At 36.1% G+C, this 24,188-nt stretch overlaps 1 protein-coding gene across 1 annotated transcript; it reads left to right on the top strand.

The window, feature by feature from the left end:
- Window positions 1–21,176: 21,176 nt before the first annotated feature.
- On the top strand, window positions 21,177–23,731 carry LOC108322780 (putative receptor protein kinase ZmPK1). The gene is made up of 2 exons (XM_052872262.1): window positions 21,177–21,813; window positions 21,940–23,731. The coding sequence occupies exons 1-2, from the start codon at window positions 21,187–21,189 to the stop codon at window positions 23,572–23,574; spliced, it is 2,262 nt and encodes a 753-aa protein (XP_052728222.1). The 5' UTR covers window positions 21,177–21,186; the 3' UTR covers window positions 23,575–23,731.
- Window positions 23,732–24,188: the final 457 nt, after the last annotated feature.

Below are 24,188 nucleotides of genomic sequence, written 5' to 3'. Positions count from 1 at the left end.
TTTATTGATTTGTAGTTGAAATAGAATTTTATTAGAACCCAGGGTCACGCATTTCACCAACAATTACCAGCAAATAATCAAAACAAAAGAAGGAAAATGTTGCTATAGTATAACAATCAATAACATTTTTCATCTAACAGCTTCATTACCCAATTACATAAAGCGTTTCATTCTTTACCTTTTCAAGACTTTCAGACTGGATTTCCGATTTCTCTTAAAATATCAAATTTTCAAAATAAAGTTTTAATCGGATTTAATCCCTTAATATATGGTAACAGATTTCGAAATTCATTTAACAATTTTTTTTAATTTAAAAACTAATAAATATTTTATTTAATTTAATAATTTTATATAATTTAATATATTTAAATATATTAAATTAAATTTTATATTATTATTATAATTATTATTTATGTTTTTTTATTTCTATTATTACTACTATTATTTTAATTATTTTTTAAAATTTTATTTTTTTAATATAATTATTATAATAATAAAAATAATACTTTAATAATTATTAAAGTATGAATATATATTAAATAATATCAAAATTTTAAATTAAACAAGATTTTTATTAAATTTTAAATTTAAAAATAAATTTTAGAACCATTTGTTAAACAGATCCAAATCCATTTAACAAATATTTTTTGAAATTTCATTTTTTATTTAAAATAAAATAAATATTTAATTTAATTTAAAATTCTAATATAATTTAATATATTAAAGTATATCAAATCAGATTTTATACTATTTCTGATATCCCAAAATATACGACGTGTGTATATTATAAAGACGTCTCCATATTATAATAATAGAAAGCAGTTGGAAACATATAGTCGAGTATTAGGATTACAGTCATCCTTAAAATATAGCTTTAGAATTTAAACTTTAACAAAAGAGGTATAAACTGTAAACTTAAAGAGGAAAAGTATTTCAAAATATCATCAAATGACTAAGGAACCCCTAGGAAGCCTAAATTGGAGCATTGTCGTCTTCTTCCAAAGTTGTCTCCAAAGAAACCTCCTCACCATCTGCTCCCATCCAAGTGGATGATCATCGCAAAAAGAATCATACACAAACAACACAAACAAGCAAGGGTGAGCTAATTATATAAAAAGCATACAATATGACAATATGCATGCAAGAGTTAACTTCAATCAAGCAAGGTAAACACGCATCCTAACATGTTGAATACTACACTTGACTCGTCCGGACTTTAGAATGATAGTCGAGCTATGGCGGGTCTTGCACTCGTGGTGGCTTATGAAACTTGGGTTCCCCCACCCTACCACACTCACGAGGTTAGCCCGTTCCGGGCCTTGGGGCATACTGGAAGCCCCCAAGACTGAGACCTCCTGCTACTCCTCACCACATGGTTCAATCCTCTCTACGTGAGAAGAAAGACCATTGGAGTTTCATAATGACCCCCAACACTGAGCTCCTACTTTCATTCTAAACAACTAAGGGCACCACCATGGATCTTCTCCTTGAAGTTCATGGAATTACGTCCATCAACCATACTTTTAAAACCACTTACTTTGAATCACCAATCATACCATTGAATCACTCACATTTCCACTTTAACAATATACAACATGTTTGAATCCCAACATACAATATAATTTGCTTAACATTTAACTCTAAGTGAAACAATATAAAAGGGAAAGTAGAGAGTAAAACCCTGAACGTTTCGCACAACGTACCACCCTCGCGAGGCGAAACTGGCGTTATTCGCATAGCGTACCTACCCAACTCGCCTTGCGAATTAAGTCTGAATAAGTGTCAGACTTTGGGTCCCTCGCATAGCGCACCCAGGTCGTTATGCGAGAACCCAAACAGAGACCAACCCCCCTAAAACTCTCGCCATGCGCCCCACTCGCCTTTCGAATTAAATGGGCAGTGGTTCCAGACCATCACCAGTCGCATAGCGACAGGATTGGCGAATCCACAAATAGAGGGCAACACCTTCTGGTCATTCGCACAGCGCACCAGCTCGCACAACGAATGAGTCAAACAGTGAGCACCCTCTACAGGGTCTCGCTATGCGAGACAACTCGCCTAGCGACTCTGCATAGTCTGCAGAACGCCCAATTCTGCAAATTATGCCCCCTTGCACCCTCTAGACCAATTCTAGTCCTCTTTCCCATTTTCTAAGTCCTCTAGATCGTGATTATGTCCCAGTTAAACTTGTCTATGTTATTCCTAACATTCCTCTAATGATTTTCAAGTGATCAAAATGCACTTCACTCTCTAGAACATTTAAATCAACAACCTAATGACCTAAGATCAATTCTATTGTTTTTAACATGTTTTAGACCTTCCTTATGTACTTAACAAGTTGCATTTAACTCATCTAAGTTGCCCAAACTGCCTTATTGTTCTCTAGACCCCAAATGCCCAATTTCAGTACCTCACTTCTCTTGAACTAACCTAAACCTTCTGCCTAACTGTTGAACATGTTTACCAAATTGACACTAAGCAGAAATCTCACCCTATTCCCTCCCTACATGTTCTACTTACATCCCCTTTCGTTCATCCAAAAGGATTCCCAAACAAACCACTATAGTCTCATCAACCACACATCTCAGTTCATAACATCCAACATGCTTAAAATATAAAATACAATCCAACAACACATCAGTGCAGCAGTCAACATGCATTCATTTACAAAGCAGATTCAAGAAATAATTTCGAGAAAACAATTAGCTCCCCTTACCTTGGTGGTTATAAGCATAGTACTAAGAATAATAGCAAAACCTCAACAGTGCCTTACACAGCCAGCACACAGTATGACCCTACAATCCACTAACAGTGGAGACAGAAACAACTCTTAGAGCTATAATAGGCAGAGAATTAAAAGAGGAAGACTACCAGCTGCATGCAACCAGTAAAGTTGCATGCCCTAGGTTCAAGAGAGATGGAGAAACTAGCTTACCCGTCAAAAGCAGAAACTAATCGGATGGATGGGAAGCTCTCAACTCCGTGAACGAAAGAACACCACCTATTTGACAATGCAACAGTTAAAATATCTGAATGGGTAGAGAGAAGGTAGAGCAAGAAGAAGAAGAACAGAGGTTAGAGAGAGAAGGAAAAGTTGGCTAATGAACTCAGATTGGGAAAAGCCCCTTCTAAGGTCATGGTGTCCTTAGTTTTACGGGCCTGGCTTCCTCAATCCTAAGGCCTAAAAGCCCTATATTTTTCAGGCCCTTACATTCTCCCACACATCAAAAATTTTTGACCTCGAAAATTAGTCTTACCAGAGAATAGTTGAGGATAAGACTCCCGCATCTCTTCCTCAAACTCCCAGGTAGAGTCACCCGTTCTACTATCCAGATGACTTTGACAAGGCTGATGGTTTTGCCTCTAAGCTGCTTGTTCTGGCTTCCCTCAATTCTAACTGGTTGCACCTCCAAAGATAGATCTTCTCGAATATGCACGTCTTCAGCTTCTAGTACATGAGACGGATTTGGTACATATTTCCTAAGTTGTGAGACGTGAAAGACTGGATGAAGATTAGCCAACCGGGGTGGCATGGCTATCTCATAAGCCACTGGTCCGATGTGCCGCAGAATCTGGTAAGGACTAAGATACCTAGGAGATAGTTTCCTAGCACGAATGGCCCTTCCCACACCAATAGTAGGGGTCACTCGAAGGAACACATGGTCCCCAATGTAAACTCTAGTGGTCTGTGGCTCCGATCAGCATAGGACTTCTGCCTACTTTGAGATGCCTGCATCCTCTCCTGTATGAGCTTCACCTTCTTCGTAGTTTGCTGCACAAGCTCTGGCCTAGTCAACACTGCCTCGCCATCCTGAAACCAACATAATAGTGTTCTGCAGCGTCTTCCATATAGTGCTTTGAACGACGCCATACCTATACTTGCCTGGTAACTGTTGTTGTAGGTAAACTCCACCAACGATAATACCTTATCCCAGGCGCCCAAGTGATCCAAGACACACATCTTCAGCAAGTCCTCTAGTGACTGGATCGTCCTCTCTGACTGACCATCTATTTAGGGATGGTAAGCTGAGCTCATCTGCAATCTGCTGCACATCTCACTCTGAAGCGTCTGCCAGAATCTAGAAGTGAAGCGCGGATCTCTATCGGATATGATGCTAAAGGGGACGTCGTGTAGTCTCACGATCTCCTTGATATAAAGTTTTGCCAGCTTCGCCATGGACCTCTAACTGTGCATGGTAAATGGGTAATAAAGTCCATGGCTATGCTATCCCACTTCCACTCCAGAATCTCTAACTGCTGCAATAATGCCCCCGGTCTCTGATGCTCAACTTTAGCCTTTTGGCAAGTTAGACAAGAAGCAACAAACTGGGCTACGTCCCTCTTCATACCTGACCACCAGAAGGACTCCTTGATGTCTTGGTACATCTTAGTCATGCCTGGATGCATGCTAAAACGACTTTTGTGTCCTTCCTCAAGTATCAACCTCTTTACTTCTCCATCATTAGGAACACACGTCCTACCTCTGAACCATAAGAGTCCATCTGTCCCTGTATTGAAGTCTTTTCCTTGTTCAGTACCAATTAAAGCTATTGACTTCTGAAGCTCGGTGTCTAATAACTGCCCTTCTTTAACACGCTCTAATAATCTACTAGACACCACCAATCTATTGCATCTAATGCTGTCAGGCTTTAATTCAACCTGTAACTTAAAATCTCTAAACCCTTCAACTAACTCCAACTCTCTAATCATTAATGAAGACATGTGCACAGTCTTTCTGCTTAACGCATCAGCTACCACATTAGCTTTCCTAGGATGGTACAATAGATCAAAATCATAATCCTTAAGGAACTCCATCCATCTCCTTTGTCTCATATTCAGCTTTTTCTGATCAAAGAGGTATTTCAAACTCTTATGATCACTATAAACTTGAAATTGTACACCATACAAGTAGTGCCTCCAAATCTTCAAAGCGAAAACCACAACGGCCAACTCCAAGTCATGAGTAGGATAATTCTTCTCATGTACCTTGAGTTGTCTTGAGGCATAAGCGACCACTCTCTTCTCTTGCATCAACACACACCCCAGCCCTTGATAGGAAGCATCACAAAAAACCTCAAAAGATTTACCTGTGTCAGGAATAACCAATACTGGAGCGTTAGTCAACCTTTGCTTTAGATCTTGAAAGCTAACTTCACACTTGTCAGTCTAAGCAAAAGGCTGATCTTTCCTAGTCAACTACGTCAACGGCGTTACAATCCTTGCAAAGTTCTCAATAAAGCGGCGATAATAGCCCGCTAAACCCACAAAGCTCGTGACTTCCATAACAGTCTTTGGCCTCTCCCACTAAAGCACTGCTTGTACCTTAGCTGGATCCACAACAACTCCGCCAGCTGAAAGGACATGCCCTAGACAATGAACCTCTTTCATCCATATCTCACACTTAGACAGCTTCGCATAAAGCTTCCTCTCTCTCAATACTCCAAGCACTGTCCTAAGGTTATCTTCGTGCTCTTCCCGAGTCTTAGAGTAAACTAGTATGTCGTCTATGAAGACAACCACAAATTTATCTAAGAACAGTCTGAAGATCCTGTTCATGTAATCCATGAAGATGACTGGAGCACTAGTCACACCAAAAGACATAACTACATACTCGTAGTGGCCATATCTGGACCTGAAAGTCGTCTTCTGCACATCATTAGCTTTCACCAAAATCTGATGGTAACTGTCAGGAGCGGCTGCAGCGGAATGGTTAGCGTGGGAACAAACCAAGAGGGGGGGTGAATTGGTTATATTCAAATATTATCCCTTTTTAATATTTTTCTCTTAATTTCTTACTAAGCAGATAATTAAACTTAAATAACAGAGTAAGGGAAAGAGAAAAATTACACAGGTATTTTATCCTGGTTCAGATCACTAGGATCCTACGTCCAGTCGCTTATCTCAAACAAGATAAACCTTTTTCACTATCACAAAACTATTACAAATATTAGTCACACAGAAAAAAAATTTGTAACAGTTTAGAAATTACCACCTCTCTTGAAACCACAAGAGATGAACTTACACCTCCTTTGAATCTTCACAAAGGATGATCACCTCCTTCGAATGCTTCACGAAGGATGATTCTCTTCCAGACACTTCCTCAGACACACCAAGGATGATCAAGCTATTCCTCTGTCACCGCAGTACCACTTCAGGACTTTGCAGACAAGAGTTTCCTTAGCTTCAGCAATTTCACAGAGTTCTCAAAAGAGTTCAGAGTACTTGAGCACAAGGGAAGAGTTAGAGTTGAGAGAAAATGAGAGTCTATTTATAGACTCATCCAAAGGCTCCTCCATTTTCGCTTTTAGACTTTCTGACTGTGTTAATCGATTAGCTACAGTGGTTAATCGATTAACAACCCAACGGATACTTCAACGGCTCTAAAAACGGCTAGTTTTTCAAACGTTCACCTTGTTAATCGATTAACAGCCCTTGTTAATCGATTAACGCTAATCGATTAACACCCTCTGTTAATCGATTAGCACTGCACTGCTGGGCTTCTTCATGGCGCACTGGAACAATCGATTAACAACCCTTGTTAATCGATTAACGCTAATCAATTAGCACCTCTTGTTAATCGATTAGCACTGCACAGAATTTTGCTTATGGCTTATTTTTACATCACTTTTGAATGCATACATAAAACTACTAATTTTCCTATGTTCATACAATTATTACAAAAGATTACAAGTCTTCAAAGATCATTCTTCATGAGTCTTGTTTGTTCTTGACTTGAATTGGACATCATCAAAACTTCATCTTCATCAATTTGCTAACAATCTCCCCCTTTTTGATGATGATCAAAACTTTCTTGATTTAAAGCTTTTGGTAATAATCTGTATTTGAAACACAACTTAAGGAAGAAATAATGGTTAGGGTACTTAGAAATAAGTTTAAGGCTTTAAATATTTCTCCCCCTTTTTGATCATAATTAAAAAGTGATGAATGAGTGCTCCCCCTAATTTGATTAGAAATTATACTCCCCCTTAATAAAAGCATGTAGGCATAGAATAAGACAAGACAACATACATTTTATTGAATATTAAGATGCAAGCATACAAGGAAATATAAAGGGGACACACTAATAAAAGCATAGAAACATAAATTTCCTAGGGCTCATCATCGCTATCGGGTACATAGAGTTTTGCCAGTTTTTCATCAATCTCCTTAAGATGATTATCAATTGCATCATATCTAAGAGCATGATAAGCCATCATATCATCCATCCGTGATTGTTGCATAGAAGCCATATCTGCAATTTGTCTAGATATACTCTCTAGACTATATTCTTGGGGAGGATGGGATGGTCCAGCAACATTGGTTGGATGAGGCATAGGTATATCTTCATCTTCTTCAGCTGATGCATCATCTTCTGGTGCAATATCATCTTCAGCACGGACAAACATATTTCCTTGGCGTATAAATCCCATTTGATGCAAAGCTAATTCCTCAATTTCATGACTTCTTAAGACGGATAGATGTTTCTCTCCGGTGACATCAACTCCTTTATACACACATATTAAGGAAATAAGGAGGGGATATGGAAGATGACCTCTATCATACCTCTTTGCCCGGACAATAGTGTCGGAGATAAGATCTACCCAATTGATTTTGATATTTTGAGTAATGGCAGACATGATTATGAGATCAATTTCAAAGCATTGGGCTAGGTTTGAGCCTCTTGGACACAACAACCATACAATAAGATAATGAAGAACCCTTTCCTCCATTCTAAGATTTCCTACAAGAAGATATCGCCTATTTGGTAGAGGTTGTTGAGGGTTGCGCATGAAAGAACGATATGCCAAAATTTTGTTAAAATCACCAAAGTCATTTGGCACATGCATGGTATTTTCTAAGATGGGAAGATGAGCAACATTGGTCCAAATGTCATTATCCAGAATGATATCTATCCCTTTTACACGAGTGTAAATAATACCGTTTTGGGATTTTAGATTGTAGTAGAATACTCTTACCAAATCTGGATAATATCTCCCTTGAAGTTGCAGTAGATGCTGGACACCTTGCTCAATCAATTGCTGAGAAAATTGAAATTGATGTGTGGTAAACCAATTGAGATCTACAAATTTTTGACGAAGAATCTTGCGTTCTTTCCACATTTGTAGATATTCTTCATGTTTTCCATCATCGGAAATCCACCCTTGAATATTCGGACCACGTGCAATAGGTGTGCTTTCCGATCCATAGCTTCTTCTTCTTCTTCTTCTTGATGGTTCAGCCATGAGAGCAAGAGATTTGAATTTTGAGAGAAGAAATGAAGTGATTTTGATTTGTAGAGGGATGGGTAAAGTGAGTGGGTAAAAATGAGGGATGTTATGGGTTTAAATAGGCTAAAAAATGACCCCCCAACGTTCAAATTCAAAAAGTTACCGTTTATAGCCGTTTATAACGGCTAGATTCTGCAGAATTTACTGCAGGTTACCGTTGTTAATCGATTAACAGGGTGTGTTAATCGATTAACGTTAATCGATTAACAGGACGTGTTAATCGATTAACAGACGCTGATTTCCGAAAATCAGCAAATTGTTCAGCTTTTCAATTTTTAACATGTTTTTAATATCCCTAGGTCTCTTCTAAGCTCATAGAATCTATCTTTAGGCAATGCTTTGGTGAAAATATCAGCTAATTGGTGTTGGGTATCAATATACTCTATTTCACAATCTCCTTTTTGCACATGATCTCTAAGAAAGTGATGCCTAATCTCAATGTGCTTGGTTCTAGAGTGCATTATGGGATTCTTTGTAAGGTTTATTGCACTTGTATTATCACACTTAAGTGGTATATGATCTAAGTGAATGTCATAATCTTCTAATTGCTGTTTCATCCATAAGATTTGTGCACAGCAATTTCCCGCAGCAATATATTCAGCCTCAGTGGTAGATAAGGCTACACAGGCTTGTTTCTTAGAATGCCAAGAAACTAAGGAGCTACCTAGAAGATGACATGTTCCACTAGTGCTTTTTCTATCTATCTTACAACCTCCATAATCAGCATCTGAAAATCCTACAAGACTAGGTTCCGTTCCAGATGGATACCATAAACCAAATGATGTAGTTCCCTTAAGATATTTCAATATTCTTTTAACTGCAGTAAGGTGAGATTCTCTAGGACTAGATTGATACCTAGCGCACACACAAACACTTTGCATAATATCTGGTCGACTAGCAGTGAGATATAGCAAAGAACCTATCATACATCTATATTTAGTTTGATTTACCTCTTTACCTGACTCATCTTTGTCAAGATAGCAAGAGGTTCCCATAGGAGTAGATGCTTCCTTTGCTTTGTCCATTTCAAACTTTTTAAGAATTTCTCTACAATACTTAGTTTGAGAAATGAACGTACCTTCTTTCATTTGCTTAATTTGAAGGCCAAGGAAGAATGTTAATTCTCCCATCATAGACATTTCAAATTCACCCTGCATAGTCTTAGAAAATTCCTCACAAAGAGATTTATTAGTTGATCCAAAAATAATATCATCAACATATACTTGAATAATCAAAATATGTTTTCCGACTCGCTTAATAAACAAAGTGGAATCAACTTTTCCTCTATTGAAATCATTTTCTAAAAGAAAATTGCTAAGTCTTTCATACCAAGATCTAGGTGCTTGTTTTAAACCATAAAGTGCTTTCTTTAATTTATAGATGTGATTTGGAAATTTAAAATCTTCAAAACCGGGTGGTTGTTCAACATACACATCTTCTTTTATAAAACCATTTAGAAATGCACTTTTAACATCCATTTGAAATAATTTAAATTTCATTATAGATGCATAAGCAAGAAGTAGGTGTATTGCCTCTAACCTGGCAACTGGAGCATATGTCTCATCATAATCTATACCTTCTTCTTGACTATATCCTTGAGCCACAAGCCTAGCTTTATTCTTGGTGATGTTTCCATCTTCATCCAGTTTGTTTCTAAATACCCATTTTGTTCCAATTACTTGATGAGTATCTTCTCTAGGAATCAATTCCCAAACTTGATTTCTTTCAAACTGGTTGAGTTCTTCTTGCATTGCTATACACCATTGTTCATCTTGAAGAGCTTCCTTAATGTTCTTAGGTTCAATCTGCGACATAAAAGCTACATTCATACAAAAATTAACTAAATTTCTTCTAGTGTTTACCCCTTTTGATATGTCGCCAATGATGTTGTCCAATGATAATCCTCTAGGTTGTTGCCATATTTTGTTTAGATCTTCATCATCTTGAGGATTATTCATTTTCTCTTCATTGGTTGTCTTTTGCAAGTCTTCATTTTCACCTGCATCTGATTCATCTGACTCAAGAGGTTTTACCTCAAGGTCCACAATTTCATCAAAGACAACATGCACAGATTCTTCTATTTCAAGTGTTTTCCGATTAAAAACTCTATAAGCTTTGCTAGTTAGAGAATATCCTAGAAAAATAGCTTCATCGGATTTGGAATCAAATTTTCCTAAATTTTGTTTTCCATTATTTAAGACAAAACATTTGCATCCAAAAATTCTTAAATGTGAAACATTTGGTTTTCTACCTTTAAAAAGTTCATAAGGAGTACATTTCAAAATTGGCCTAATAAGCATTCTATTCAATACATAACATGCAGTACTCACAGCATCAGCCCAAAATTGTTTAGGAACACTATATTCATTTAACATAGTTCAAGCAAGTTCCTCTAAGGATCTATTCTTTCTTTCTACAACTCCATTTTGTTGAGGAGTTCTAGGTGCAGAAAAATTATGAGAAATGCCATATTCTTCACAAAAAGTTTCAAAAGATTCATTTTGAAATTCACCTCCATGGTCACTTCTAATAGCCTTTATTTTCAAGTCCTTTTCATTTTGAACTAAATTTGCAAACTTTTTAAATTCTTTGAAAGCTTCACTTTTAAGAGTAAGAAAGAAGGTCCAAGTATATCTTGAATAATCATCCACAATAACTAAAGCATAATAATTTCCTCCAAAACTTTTTATCCTAGAGGGACCAAATAAATCCATGTGCAAAAGTTCTAAGGGTTTTAAACTAGAAACAACATTTTTCGAATGGAAAGATGATTTCACTTGTTTTCCCTTTTGACATGCATCACACAATTTATTTTTCACATATTTTAGTTTTGGTAGACCAATTACTAAGTCTTTAGAAATGAGTTTATTCAATTGTTGCATATGAATATGTGCAGCTCTTTTATGCCATAACCATGGATTTTCTTCTTTTACTACTAAACATGAAATATTCCTATTTGATGCATTTTCCAAATCAATCAAATAAATATTGTTATGCCTAATTCCTTTCAAAGCAATTTCAGAAGAATCATCTTTATAAATAGTGCAAGAATTTTGTTCGAAGGTTACCTTGAATCCTTTATCACATAATTGACTAATGCTAATTAAGTTATGCTTTAATCCTTCCACATATAGCACGTCTTTGATCATCAAGGTATCTTCACTTCCAATATCTCCAATTCCAAGGATTTTTCCTTTGTTGTTATCACCATAGGTGACAAAGCCTCGTTCCTTTTTCCGGAAGCTTGTAAATTTCTTTTTATCTCCGGTCATGTGTTTTGAACATCCACTGTCAAGACACCACATATACTTCCTTGGTTTTGATAATTCCTACAACATAAAAAGAACAAGCTATTTAGGTACCCAACTACTTTGTATGGGTCCTTTGGGTTAGATTTAAAAAGATTAAAATCATTTTACAACCCAAGCATATCTACCACTTGGAACACCATAATGCTTAATTTTACATTTATTAGATGTATGACCCTTTTTCATACAATAAAAGCATGATGCAACATTTGTGTTCCTATAAGTTGTTCCTTTTTGTACCCAAGTTTTACGGGTTCTATGATTGTGTTTAATTTTAGGAACATACTTATTTTTAACAACCTTATTTTCATTAGTTTTACTACATTCTCCAGTGGTTGTATTTTCAGAAAAATATTTGAATTTTATGCAAGATTCACATTCATTTTTAGCAACATATTTTTCTTTTTCATAATATAAAACCTTATTTTTTAAATTTCTAATTTCTTCCGCTTGATATAAAAATTTATTTTTCAAACTTCTGTTTTCTTCAGATAAATTTGTAAATTCAGTTTTCAAATTATCATTTGTTTTAGAGAAGTTTTCAGAAGTAATTTTCAAATTTTCATTTTCTTCAAGAATATTTTCAAAATTCAATTTTAACTTTTTGAAGTCCTTTTTCAATTTCTTATGAGCTATATCTAATTTTTCAGATTCTACTAATAAAGCAGCATAAGTATCATGCAGTTCATCTTCATCCATATTACTATCATTATCAGAATAGTGTGAACTACTTACTTGGCTGACGTTATCATCATCTGCCATCAAACAGATGTTTGCTTCTTCATCTGAGTCGCTTGAATCTGAAATGGTCTCATTGTCGTCTTCCCAGGCAATGTAGGCCTTCTTTTTCTTGAAGAATCTTTTCTCCTTCTTGTCTTCACCCTTCTTTTGATTTGGGCAGTCTGCTTTTAGATGCCCTTTTTCTCCACAGCCATAACATCGGTAATTTGAGGAAGATGCTTGATTATCTTTCTTTTCGTACCTAAATCTTCCTTTACCTTTAGACTTCATGAACCTGTTTAACCTTTTGATCATGAGACTTAAATTTTCTTCTTCGTCTGAGTCTTCATCTTCTGATTTACCTTTGTTTCTTTCAACCTCCGACTTTAATGCCAAACTCTTCTTGTTGTTTTTGGCTTTTGCTTCTTCTTCATCAAGTCTTCCAAGATCAAGTTCATGCTCTCTCAACTTTCCAAATAATGCAGCCATTGTCATCGTGTTGAGATTTTGTGACTCAGAAATTGCAGTCACTTTTGGTTGCCAAGACCTGTCTAAAGATTTCAAAATTTTAATGTTAAGCTCATCAGTATCGAAAGACTTACCTAATCCAATAAGATGATTTACGATGTTGGTGAAGCGTTTCTGAACATCTACTATTGTTTCTCCTTGCTTCATCCTGAACATTTCGTATTCCTGGATTAATGTATTCTTTCTTGCTCTCTTAACATCATCTGTACCTTCGTGGGTTACTCTAAGTACTTCCCACATTTCTTGTGCAGTTTTACAAATAGAAATCCTGTAAAACTCATCAACAGTTAAAGCAGATGAAATAATATTACGAGCTTTTACATCATTACCAAATTTTCTCTTATCTTCAGCAGTCCATTGGTCACGGGGCTTTGGTTCCTGCATATTGTTAATTGGAACAAAAGGACCAGATACAACAGCATCCCAAATATCTATATCAATAGATTCCATAAAAATTTGCATTCTTACTTTCCAGAATGCGTAATTTTCACCTGTGAATAGTGGTGGTCTATTGATAGAAGCACCCTCTGCAAAGGTTTGATGTGATCCCGCCATTTGAATGACTATCAAAGCAAGCTCTGATACCAATTGTCAGGAGCGGCTGCAGCGGAATGGTTAGCGTGGGAACAAACCAAGAGGGGGGGTGAATTGGTTATATTCAAATATTATCCCTTTTTAATATTTTTCTCTTAATTTCTTACTAAGCAGATAATTAAACTTAAATAACAGAGTAAGGGAAAGAGAAAAATTACACAGGTATTTTATCCTGGTTCAGATCACTAGGATCCTACGTCCAGTCGCTTATCTCAAACAAGATAAACCTTTTTCACTATCACAAAACTATTACAAATATTAGTCACACAGAAAAACAATTTGTAACAGTTTAGAAATTACCACCTCTCTTGAAACCACAAGAGATGAACTTACACCTCCTTTGAATCTTCACAAAGGATGATCACCTCCTTCGAATGCTTCACGAAGGATGATTCTCTTCCAGACACTTCCTCAGACACACCAAGGATGATCAAGCTATTCCTCTGTCACCGCAGTACCACTTCAGGACTTTGCAGACAAGAGTTTCCTTAGCTTCAGCAATTTCACAAAGTTCTCAAAAGAGTTCAGAGTACTTGAGCACAAGGGAAGAGTTAGAGTTGAGAGAAAATGAGAGTCTATTTATAGACTCATCCAAAGGCTCCTCCATTTTCGCTTTTAGACTTTCTGACTGTGTTAATCGATTAGCTACAGTGGTTAATCGATTAACAACCCAACGGATACTTCAACGGCTCTAAAAACGGCTAGTTTTTCAAACGTTCACCTTGTTAATCGATTAACAGCCCTTGTTAATCGATTAACGCTAATCGATTAACACCCTCTGTTAATCGATTAGCACTGCACTGCTGGGCTTCTTCATGGCGCACTGGAACAATCGATTAACAGCCCTTGTTAATCGATTAACGCTAATCGATTAGCACCTCTTGTTAATCGATTAGCACTGCACAGAATTTTGCTTATGGCTTATTTTTACATCACTTTTGAATGCATACATAAAACTACTAATTTTCCTATGTTCATACAATTATTACAAAAGATTACAAGTCTTCAAAGATCATTCTTCATGAGTCTTGTTTGTTCTTGACTTGAATTGGACATCATCAAAACTTCATCTTCATCAATTTGCTAACAGTAACTTGACCTCAAATCAATCTTGGAAAACATCGTAGCTCCGTGCAATTGATCCATCAGATCATCGATTCTCGGCAATGGATATTTGTTCTTAATTGTCAACTTATTAAGTTGTCTGTAGTCCATACAAAGTCTAGAACTGCCATCTTTCTTCTTCACCAGTAGAACTGGTGCACCCTAGGGGGAAACACTGGGTCGGATAAATTGCTTCTCTAGCAGCTCTTCTATCTACTTCTTCAGCTCTGCTAATTCTGCCGAGGACATTCGGTACGGAGCTATAGATACTAGCCTTGCCCCTTACACCAGGTCTATAGAGAACTCTACCTCTCGCGGAGGAGGTAGACCCGGAACTTCCTCAGGGAATACATCTAAGAATTCATTCACAACCAGAAGATCTACACTCTGGTTTCCATGCGCTAAAGGGTTTAAGTCTTGGGCCCCTTCCATGTGAAACATGATTAAGAAACAACTAGCACCCTCAAAGATGTCTTGTCTCAACACACCGAATGACAATGACAGGTCTTCATCTTCATCGGGGAATATTAGCTTCTTCCCACCGCAGTCTAAAAGAATACAATTGGCTACTAACCAATCTATTCCTATGATTACCTCTAGCCCCTACAGAGGCAAGCAAATAAGGTTCACTCTGAACCTACGCCTCTCTACCTCAATAGGACATCTGGAGCACACATTAGATGTCTTGACTAACCCCGCTGCTGGTGTAGACATCACCAGATCGCACTGAAGCTCTTTGAATACTAAGCCTAGTCTCTTCACACAAGCCTCCAACACAAATGAATGCGTTGTCCCCGAATCAAATAATGTCACACAAGAGGCTCCAAATAATAAGCAACTGCTAACAATAAGGTTACGTGCACTGACTGCCTCAGCTCCGGTCAATGCGTAAACTCTCCCTGTTGCTCGTGGTCGGATACCACCCCTTTGAATAGCTCTCCCAGCCTGTGGTGTCTGTGGGCCTGCCCTCCTAGTCGTAGGACAGTCTCTAGCATAATGGTCGTCCCGCCTGCAGATGTTGCACCTCTTGAACCCCACCCGCTGAGGGCAAACAACCTGAAGGTGTGGCCCTCCACACACGAAGCACCTCACGGGGCTAGCAAAACTAGGTTGCCCCGAGGATTGAGAGGAAGAACCCCTGGACCCAGAAACAGTAGGTCTAGAGAAAGGGGTTTTCCTAGAACTGAAACCACCTCGTGACACTGCTGGTCCTCCAATTCTCAGTGGTTGGGTCTGCTGACTCTGAGGTCCTTCTGATTCCTTCTTAGTCTTTTCCATATCACGGGCCATCTCCACCAGAGCAGGAAACTCTCTGATGCGTAACCCCTTCACAAGCAGCTTTATATCACCTCTCAGGCCATTCTCAAACTTGTTGCATTGTCACTCTTCATCCACCGCCATGGTGTTGAAGCGAAGCAAATGTTTGAAGCGATCTGCATCCTCTGACACTAACTTGTTGCCCTTTACCAACTCCAGGAATTCTACTTCCTTTGCAAATCTGACACTGTCTTGGAAGTACTCAGTGTAGAATTTGACCCTAAACAACTCCCAGGTAATATGAGTCTCACTCCTTTCAAGGATCATCTTCATGCTGCTCCATCAGGGCCAGCTTTCCCGGTCAACAGATATTGAGTATAGGCCAATTTCCTCTCATCATGACAACCCTTAGCTTCATAGATCCTCTCCATGTCCCTAAACCAGTGGTCGACTTCATTAGGGCTGCACTTCCCAGTGAATCTGGTTGGGTGGTGCTGGAGGAAGCTCTCCAAACTCCACTCTTGGATAGGAATAGCGGAGGAGGAAGCACTTGGAGTGGTCCTGCCACTAGTCAACACTTCCATGAATTGCCTTTCAGTGTTCTCAAATGACACTCTCGCGTTCTCAGCAGCTACCCTTGCAGCTTCCAGATTTTGTAATGCAATGGTGTTCTGCTGCACCAAAACAGTATTTTTCTGTTGCATTGCTTATAGAACAGCCTCTAGCATTCTTGTATTTTCTAATGGCTTACGCTGAGGAGGTGGAGGAGGAGGCCTAGGTGTCATCTTTTTGTTCACACAGAGAGAAAAAACCATCAGTTATAACTCAAAGAAATAATCACAACTAACCTTGACATTATTAAGAGTACACAAGCATAAGCAAGGCACACATACAACCTATTGAATGTTCTAAGGACAGAAACTGCTCTGATACCATAAATGTGACATCCCCAAAATATACGACGTGTGTATATTATAAAGACGTCACCATATTATAATAATAGAAAGCAGTTGGAAACATATAACCGAGTATTAGGATTACAGTCATCCTTAAAATATAGCTTTAGAATTTAAACTTTAACAAAAGTGGTCTAAACTGTAAACTTAAAGAGGAAAAGTATTTCAAAATATCATCAAATGACTAAGGAACCCCTAGGAAGCCTAAATTGGAGCATTGTCGTCTTCTTCCAAAGTTGTCTCCAAAGAAACCTCCTCAACATCTGCTCCCATCCAAGTGGATGATCATCGCAAAAGGAATCATACACAAACAACACAAACAAGCAAGGGTGAGCTAATTATATAAAAAGCATACAATATGACAATATGCATGCAAGAGTTAACTTCAATCAAGCAAGGTAAACACGCATCCTAACATGTTGAATACTAGACTTGACTCGTCCAGACTTTAGAATGATAGTCGAGCTATGACGGGTCTTACACTCGTGGTGGCTTATGAAACTTGGGTTCCCCCATCCTACCACACTCACGAGGTTAGCCCGTTCCGGGCCTTGAGGCATACTGAAAGCCCCCAAGACTGAGACATCCTGCTACTCCTCACCACATGGTTTAATCCTCTCTACGTGAGAAGAAAGACCATTGGAGTTTCAGGATGACCCCCAAGACTGAGCTCGTACTTTCATTCTAAACAACTAAGGGCACCACCATGGATCTTCTCCTTGAAGATCATGGAATTACGTCCATCAACCATACTTTTAAAACCACGTACTTTGAATCACCAATCATACCATGAATCACTCATATTTCCACTTTAACAATATACAACATGTTTGAATCTCAACATACAATATAATTTGCTTCAACACATACTTCACACACCATACAACATTCAACTCTAAGTGAAACAATATAAAAGGGAAAGTAGAGAGTAAAACCCTGAACGTTTCGCATAGCGTACCACCCTCGTGAGGCGAAACTGGCGCTATTTGCATAGCGCACCTACCCAGCTCGCCTTGCGAATTAAGTTTGAATAAGTGTCAGACTTTGGGTCCCTCGCATAGCGCACCCAGGTCACTTTGCGAGAACCCAGACATAGACCAACCCCCCTAAAACTCTCGCCATGCGCCTCACTCGCCTTTCGAATTAAATGGGCAGTGGTTCCAGACCACCACCAGTCGTAGAGCGACAGGATTCGCCAGGCGAATCCACAATTAGCTCCCCTTACCTTGGTGGTTATAAGCACAGTACTACTCAGAATAGTAGCAAAACCCCAACAGTGCCTTACACAGCCAGCACATAGTAAGACCCTACAATCCACTAACAGTGGAGACAAAAACAACTCTTAGAGCTATAATAGGCAAAGAATTAAAAGAGGAAGACTACCAGCTGCATGCAACCAGTAAAGTTGCATGCCCTAGGTTCAAGAGAGATGGAGAAACTGACTTACCCGTCTAAAGCAAAAACTAATCGGATGGATGAGATGCTCTCAACTCCGTGAACGAAAGAACACCACCTATTTGACAATGCAATGGTTGAAATTTCTGAATGGGTAGAGAGAAGGTAGAGCAAGAAGAAGAAGAACATAGGTTAGAGAGAGAAGGAAAAGTTGGCTAATGAACTCAGATTGGGAAAAGCCCCTTCTAAGGTCATGGTGTCCTTAGTTTTACGGGCCTAGCTGCCTCAATCCTAAGGTCCAAAAGCCCTATATTTTCAGGCCCTTACACTATTGTTTTTCTTTTTATTTTTATTATTTTTGTTCTTTTATTTCTATTATTAATACTTTTATCTTAATTATTTTTATTTTTATATTTATTTTTATAATATTTTTGTTATAATAATAAAAATTATATTTTAATAATTATTAAAATATAAGTATATATTAAATAATAACAAAATTTTAAATTAAATTTGATTATTATTAAGATTTAAATTTTAAACAAAAATTTTAAAAAAATTGTTAAACGCGTTAACGTATATTAATCCGTTTAACAAATTTTTTTAAAATTTTGTTTTTTATAAAATTTAATAATTATTTATTTTAATTTAATGTTTAAATATAAATTAATATATTTAAATATATTAAATCATATTTTATATTATTATTTTTTTTTACTTTCATTATTACTACTTTAATTTTAATTATTTTTATCTTTATTATAACTATTATAATAATATAAATTATATTTTAATAATTATTAAGTTATGAATATATATTAAATAATATTAAAATTTTAAATTAAACTAAATTATTATTAAATTTTAAATTTTAAAAAAAATAAAACACTTTGATAACACATCGTTAAGAAATTTCGGTGAACAATTTTTTTAAAAAATTAGATTTTTATTTAAATTTTAATTCAATTTAATATTTTAATATATTTAAATATATTAAATCATATTTTGTATTATTATTTTTCTATTTATTTTTGTCTTTTTGTTGCTTTTTTATTATTACTACTTTTAATTTAGTTATTTTAATTTTTATTTGTATTTTTTAATATAACTATTATAATAATAGAAATTATATTTTAATAATTATTAAAATATGAATATATATTAAATAATATTAAAATATTAAAATAAACTATATTATTATTAGCTTTTAGATTTAAAAACAAAATTTTAAAATATTTGTTAAATAGATTTCAAAATCCCCGTTGTAAGGGTTCATAATAACTTTAATAAAAAGGAGAAAAAAAAAGGAATTTTTGGAAAGATTCAAAAGTCCATAATGAAATCTTATCTTGGAGTTGCAGAATGAAACATCCCTTACAAAATTATAGCTTTCACACTTAATAAGAAGGAAAAGAAAAATACATGAGAACCTGCGAAAAATAGACAATGAAATCCCTAAATTCGTAAACCCCCAATTTGCAAAATCATCTCAACAACAAATATCAATCCATAAATTCGCAAAATCATCTCAACAAATTATCGCAAAATCCTATAATGATTCAGTCATATTTCATTATTGATACACATAAACATAAACATAGTATGTATATCAATAATGAAATATGAGATATATTTGCTTATAAAACTTATATCAATACACATATTTTTTTTTATCAAGAAGAAGCATAATATCCTATAAATTATGTCAAGTTAAACATTGAAGTTTTTTTTTTCTGAAACTTCTATATTTAAAAAAAAATTAAATATATTTTTAATTCCAATAAATTTGAACATAAACTTTTATAATTTTTTATCCTTAAAAGAATAAATATAGTTACTTGTGTCTCCAATCGTAAATTATATATAAAAGATTATTATTCTTGTTACGTAACTTATGTAAATCGAATGTCACGAAATTCTGCATGTGACATTGTCTTTACTGTTCCAAACGTGCCATTAACCTTTTTTTCTTCTTTATTAATTATCCTTTTCTCTATATTTCTACTACAGAAAATACAACGGAATTTATACAATTTGATCTCAAAAGAAATCTCTGTTTTCAACTATTCGCAACGTGCAACTGAGGGAACAATAAAGGCAATGTTTGTTTTCTCTGTTTAGTTGCTAATGAAAAGTCATTCTCCTACAAAAATTAAAAATAAGATAAGTCATTCTTCAAAGTTACGTGGCCTTCACTAATTTCGAAAGTCTACATTTTCATCATCTTCATAATTATTTAAGGTAATGCACTAGCATGCAGGGTAGCTATTTTATTGTATGGACGGTTGACAATTTAGAATTTAATCAAATGATATTAAGTCTAATTATGAAAGAACTAAAGTTAAATAAAACCGTATTATGTTCAACTTTTCAAAATTATAATTATAGTTATTAAAAATTAGTCAGTCTAAAAGCAGTGAAACTTATTAATCAGTGAAACTTATTAATCTAATTAAAAATAAGCTAAACATATATCGACTAATATTGATCCTTTTAGTATCAAATTTTATTTAAACTAATATTTTTTTAGTTAACTTAATCTAATCATACTTATACAAAAATTAACCAGTATCATAAATATCACTCTTATAAGAAAATTTACCAATAATAAAAAATTTAAAATTTAATTCAATTACTTTTATTCGAACGATTGAAATAATTAAACACTTATTTAATTTTAAAAAATTGGCTCATGAACATTAAGATTAATTTGTAATTAATATTAAAGAAACTAACAAATACTTTAATTAACTAAATATTTATCTTATTCTTTTAGTGGTAAAATAATATATATGTTTATATTTATTTGACATATAATATAAAATTAAAATAGTTATTAGAAAAATAAATTTTTTGTACTTTTGAAAAGATAATATATATATATATATATATATATATATATATATATCAAATCAATATTAAAAAAGTGTGTGTGAATCTAATGAACAATCATTTTAGACGTGAAACTGTCTATATATTAGCATGTGTCTTCTTTTACAGTAGTTCAACAACTACACTGAATAACTTGCATTGAGTATGACTAAGGCTTTGTCAATCACACTCCTTCTTCTACCATTAATGTATTTCCAGCGTTCATCTTCTTCATCATCCTTGAGAATGGGTTCTTCCCTCTCTGTGGAAAATCCACACCATATTCTCATCTCACCAAACGCCATCTTTTCTGCAGGCTTTATAGCCGTTGGTGAGAACGCATATTCATTTGCAATATGGTTCACAGAGCCTCATTTTCACAGCCCCAGCACTGTCATATGGATGGCAAACCGTGATCAACCTGTCAATGGAAAACGCTCCAAAATTTCCCTCACAAACGATGGCAACGTTGTCTTAGTTGATGCTTCTTACAACACTGCTTGGTCTTCAAACACCGATTCGTTAGACCCAGTAGAGTTGCATCTCAGAGACGACGGTAATCTAGTGTTAAGCCAGCTTCAAGGAACCGTTCTGTGGCAAAGTTTCGATTTTCCGACCGACACTCTCGTTCCTGGTCAGCCTCTTACCAGATACACACATCTTTTGTCTTCAAGAAGCCACACTAACCATTCATCTGGTTTCTACAAGCTGTATTTCGGCGATGATAACATTCTTCGTCTTCTATATGATGGCCCTGATGTTTCAAGCCCCTACTGGCCTAGTCCCTATCGTGTAAGTTGGGATGTTGGTAGAACTTTATTCAATAGCAGTAGAATTGCTGTGTTGAATTCTTTTGGGGTCTTTCATTCCTCAGATAACTTCACTTGTGTAACATCAGATTATGGAACCATGCTGCAGAGAAGGTTGAAACTGGACCCTGATGGTAATTTCCGAGTGTATAGTCGAAATAGTGTGTTAGAGAAGTGGTATGTTTCGTGGCAAGCAATTACTAATGGTTGCCATATTCATGGGGTTTGTGGAGCCAACAGCACGTGTGCTTATGATCACGAGAGGGGGAAAAAGTGTGAGTGTCTTCCAGGGTACAGATGGAACAACCTCAGTGATTGGTCTCATGGGTGTAAGCCCATGTTTGATCTCACCTGCGATCAGAATGAGTCTACCTTCTTGGCGATGCAGGGTGTGGAATTTTACGGGTATGATTTTTATTATGTAGAAGTTAGTAATTTTACTGCTTGTGAGAAACTGTGCTTGCAAAATTGTAGTTGTGTAGGGTTTCAGCACTCCTATACTGACAAAAAGGGCATAGCCTTCAAGTGTTATACCAAAACACAATTGCTCAATGGAAGGCGTTTACCCAGATTCACAGGAACAACATACTTGAGAGTGACCAAAGGTTATACGTTCTCTGTGAAAGAATCTTCTACTGACAGTGCACATGTTCTTCGAGTTTGTTCAGTTCAACTTCAAAGAGATTATGTAAAGTCACACGGAAGCCGTATTGTGATTGTTTTTCTGTGGTTTGCTTCCGCACTTGGAGCTTTTGAAATGGTTTGTGCTTTCGTGATTTGGTGCTTCCTAATTAGAACCAACCGAAAGTCTAATGCAGATCAAAAGGGGTACCATCTTACAGCAACGGGATTCAGAAAATTTAGCTACTCCGAGTTGAAAAAGGCTACAAAGGGGTTCAGTAAGGAGATTGGAAGAGGTGGGGGAGGGGTTGTGTACGAAGGTATTTTATCAGATGAAAGACATGCAGCAATTAAGAGACTGAATGAAGCTAAACAAGGAGAAGGAGAATTCCTTGCTGAAGTGAGCCTCATTGGAAAGCTTAACCACATGAACTTGATTGAAATGTGGGGATATTGTGCTGAGGGAAAGCATAGGTTGTTGGTGTATGAGTATATGGAGAATGGTTCTTTGGCACAAAATCTCTCATCCAACTCCCTTGATTGGAGTATGAGATACAACATTGCAATTGGAACTGCAAGAGTTCTAGCATATCTGCATGAAGAATGCTTGGAGTGGATTTTGCACTGTGATATAAAGCCACAAAATATACTTTTAGATTCCAATTATGAGCCAAAGTTAGCAGACTTTGGCTTGTCGAAGCTCCTCAACAGAAACAACCCCAACAATCCAAGCATCTCTATGATCAGAGGAACCAGAGGGTATATGGCACCAGAGTGGGTTCTTAACTTGCCAATCACATCCAAGGTGGATGTTTATAGTTATGGAATTGTTGTTTTGGAACTGGTAACTGGAAAAAGCACAACAAGTGTCCAAGAAATTGATGGTGGAGAGACATATGATGGGAGGCTAGTGGCATGGGTGAGAGAAAAAAGAAGCAACACCGACTCAGATTGGGTGGAACAAATAGTTGAACCTGCTATTGGACCTGATTATGATAGAAGTAAGATGGAAATGTTGGCAACAGTGGCTTTGAACTGTGTAATGGAAGACAGAGATTCAAGGCCTACCATGAGCCAAGTAGTTGAGATGCTTCAAGGTCATGGAAGTGAATCTGATCAATGATTCAGTAATGTCTAATTCTTTATGGCTATTTTTAACATATCATAGCTACAGATATTTTACTTAAATTTTATTCAGGAATTACACAGATTTTCCTTTGTTCACAATTTCTTTTTGTTTTATATCTAACCTTCCTCAATAAATTTAGAGATGTATTCACTTCCCCCAAAAGTAATTTGAGAAAATTTCTGCTCTAGTTCTGTATCTCTCAAGGCAATATCCTGCTCTAGGATTTTGATGGACCTAATGGTTCAGATTGAATATCAACAAACTCAATAGGTCGTTAAAAGATGCCTCATTTTAAGTAATAAGGAACTGAATTCGAAGACATTCTTAAAAAGTATCAATACATGAGATTAGATAGGAGTATTGTGAAATTAATACACATGTTCTTTAAAATCTTGAAGCCTCTGTCACAAACATTACAAGTTCTTCTTCAAATGAATTACTCAACTGTTACATTTTTCATGTGGTAAATGCTCTCTCCAAACATAATCAATATTTCAACTCTATCTAACAAGTAATGTCACGTTTTACATAAGGAATATGCATTTACAACATACATAATAAACTTTCTTTGAATCATGTCGTGTATCACTTAACAAAATAAACATGTG

Source organism: Vigna angularis, chromosome 2, assembly GCF_016808095.1.
Source record: "Vigna angularis cultivar LongXiaoDou No.4 chromosome 2, ASM1680809v1, whole genome shotgun sequence".
Lineage (NCBI taxonomy): Eukaryota > Viridiplantae > Streptophyta > Magnoliopsida > Fabales > Fabaceae > Vigna > Vigna angularis.
Note: the sequence above shows the minus strand (reverse complement) of the source record. Positions and strands in the feature narration are given on the sequence as shown.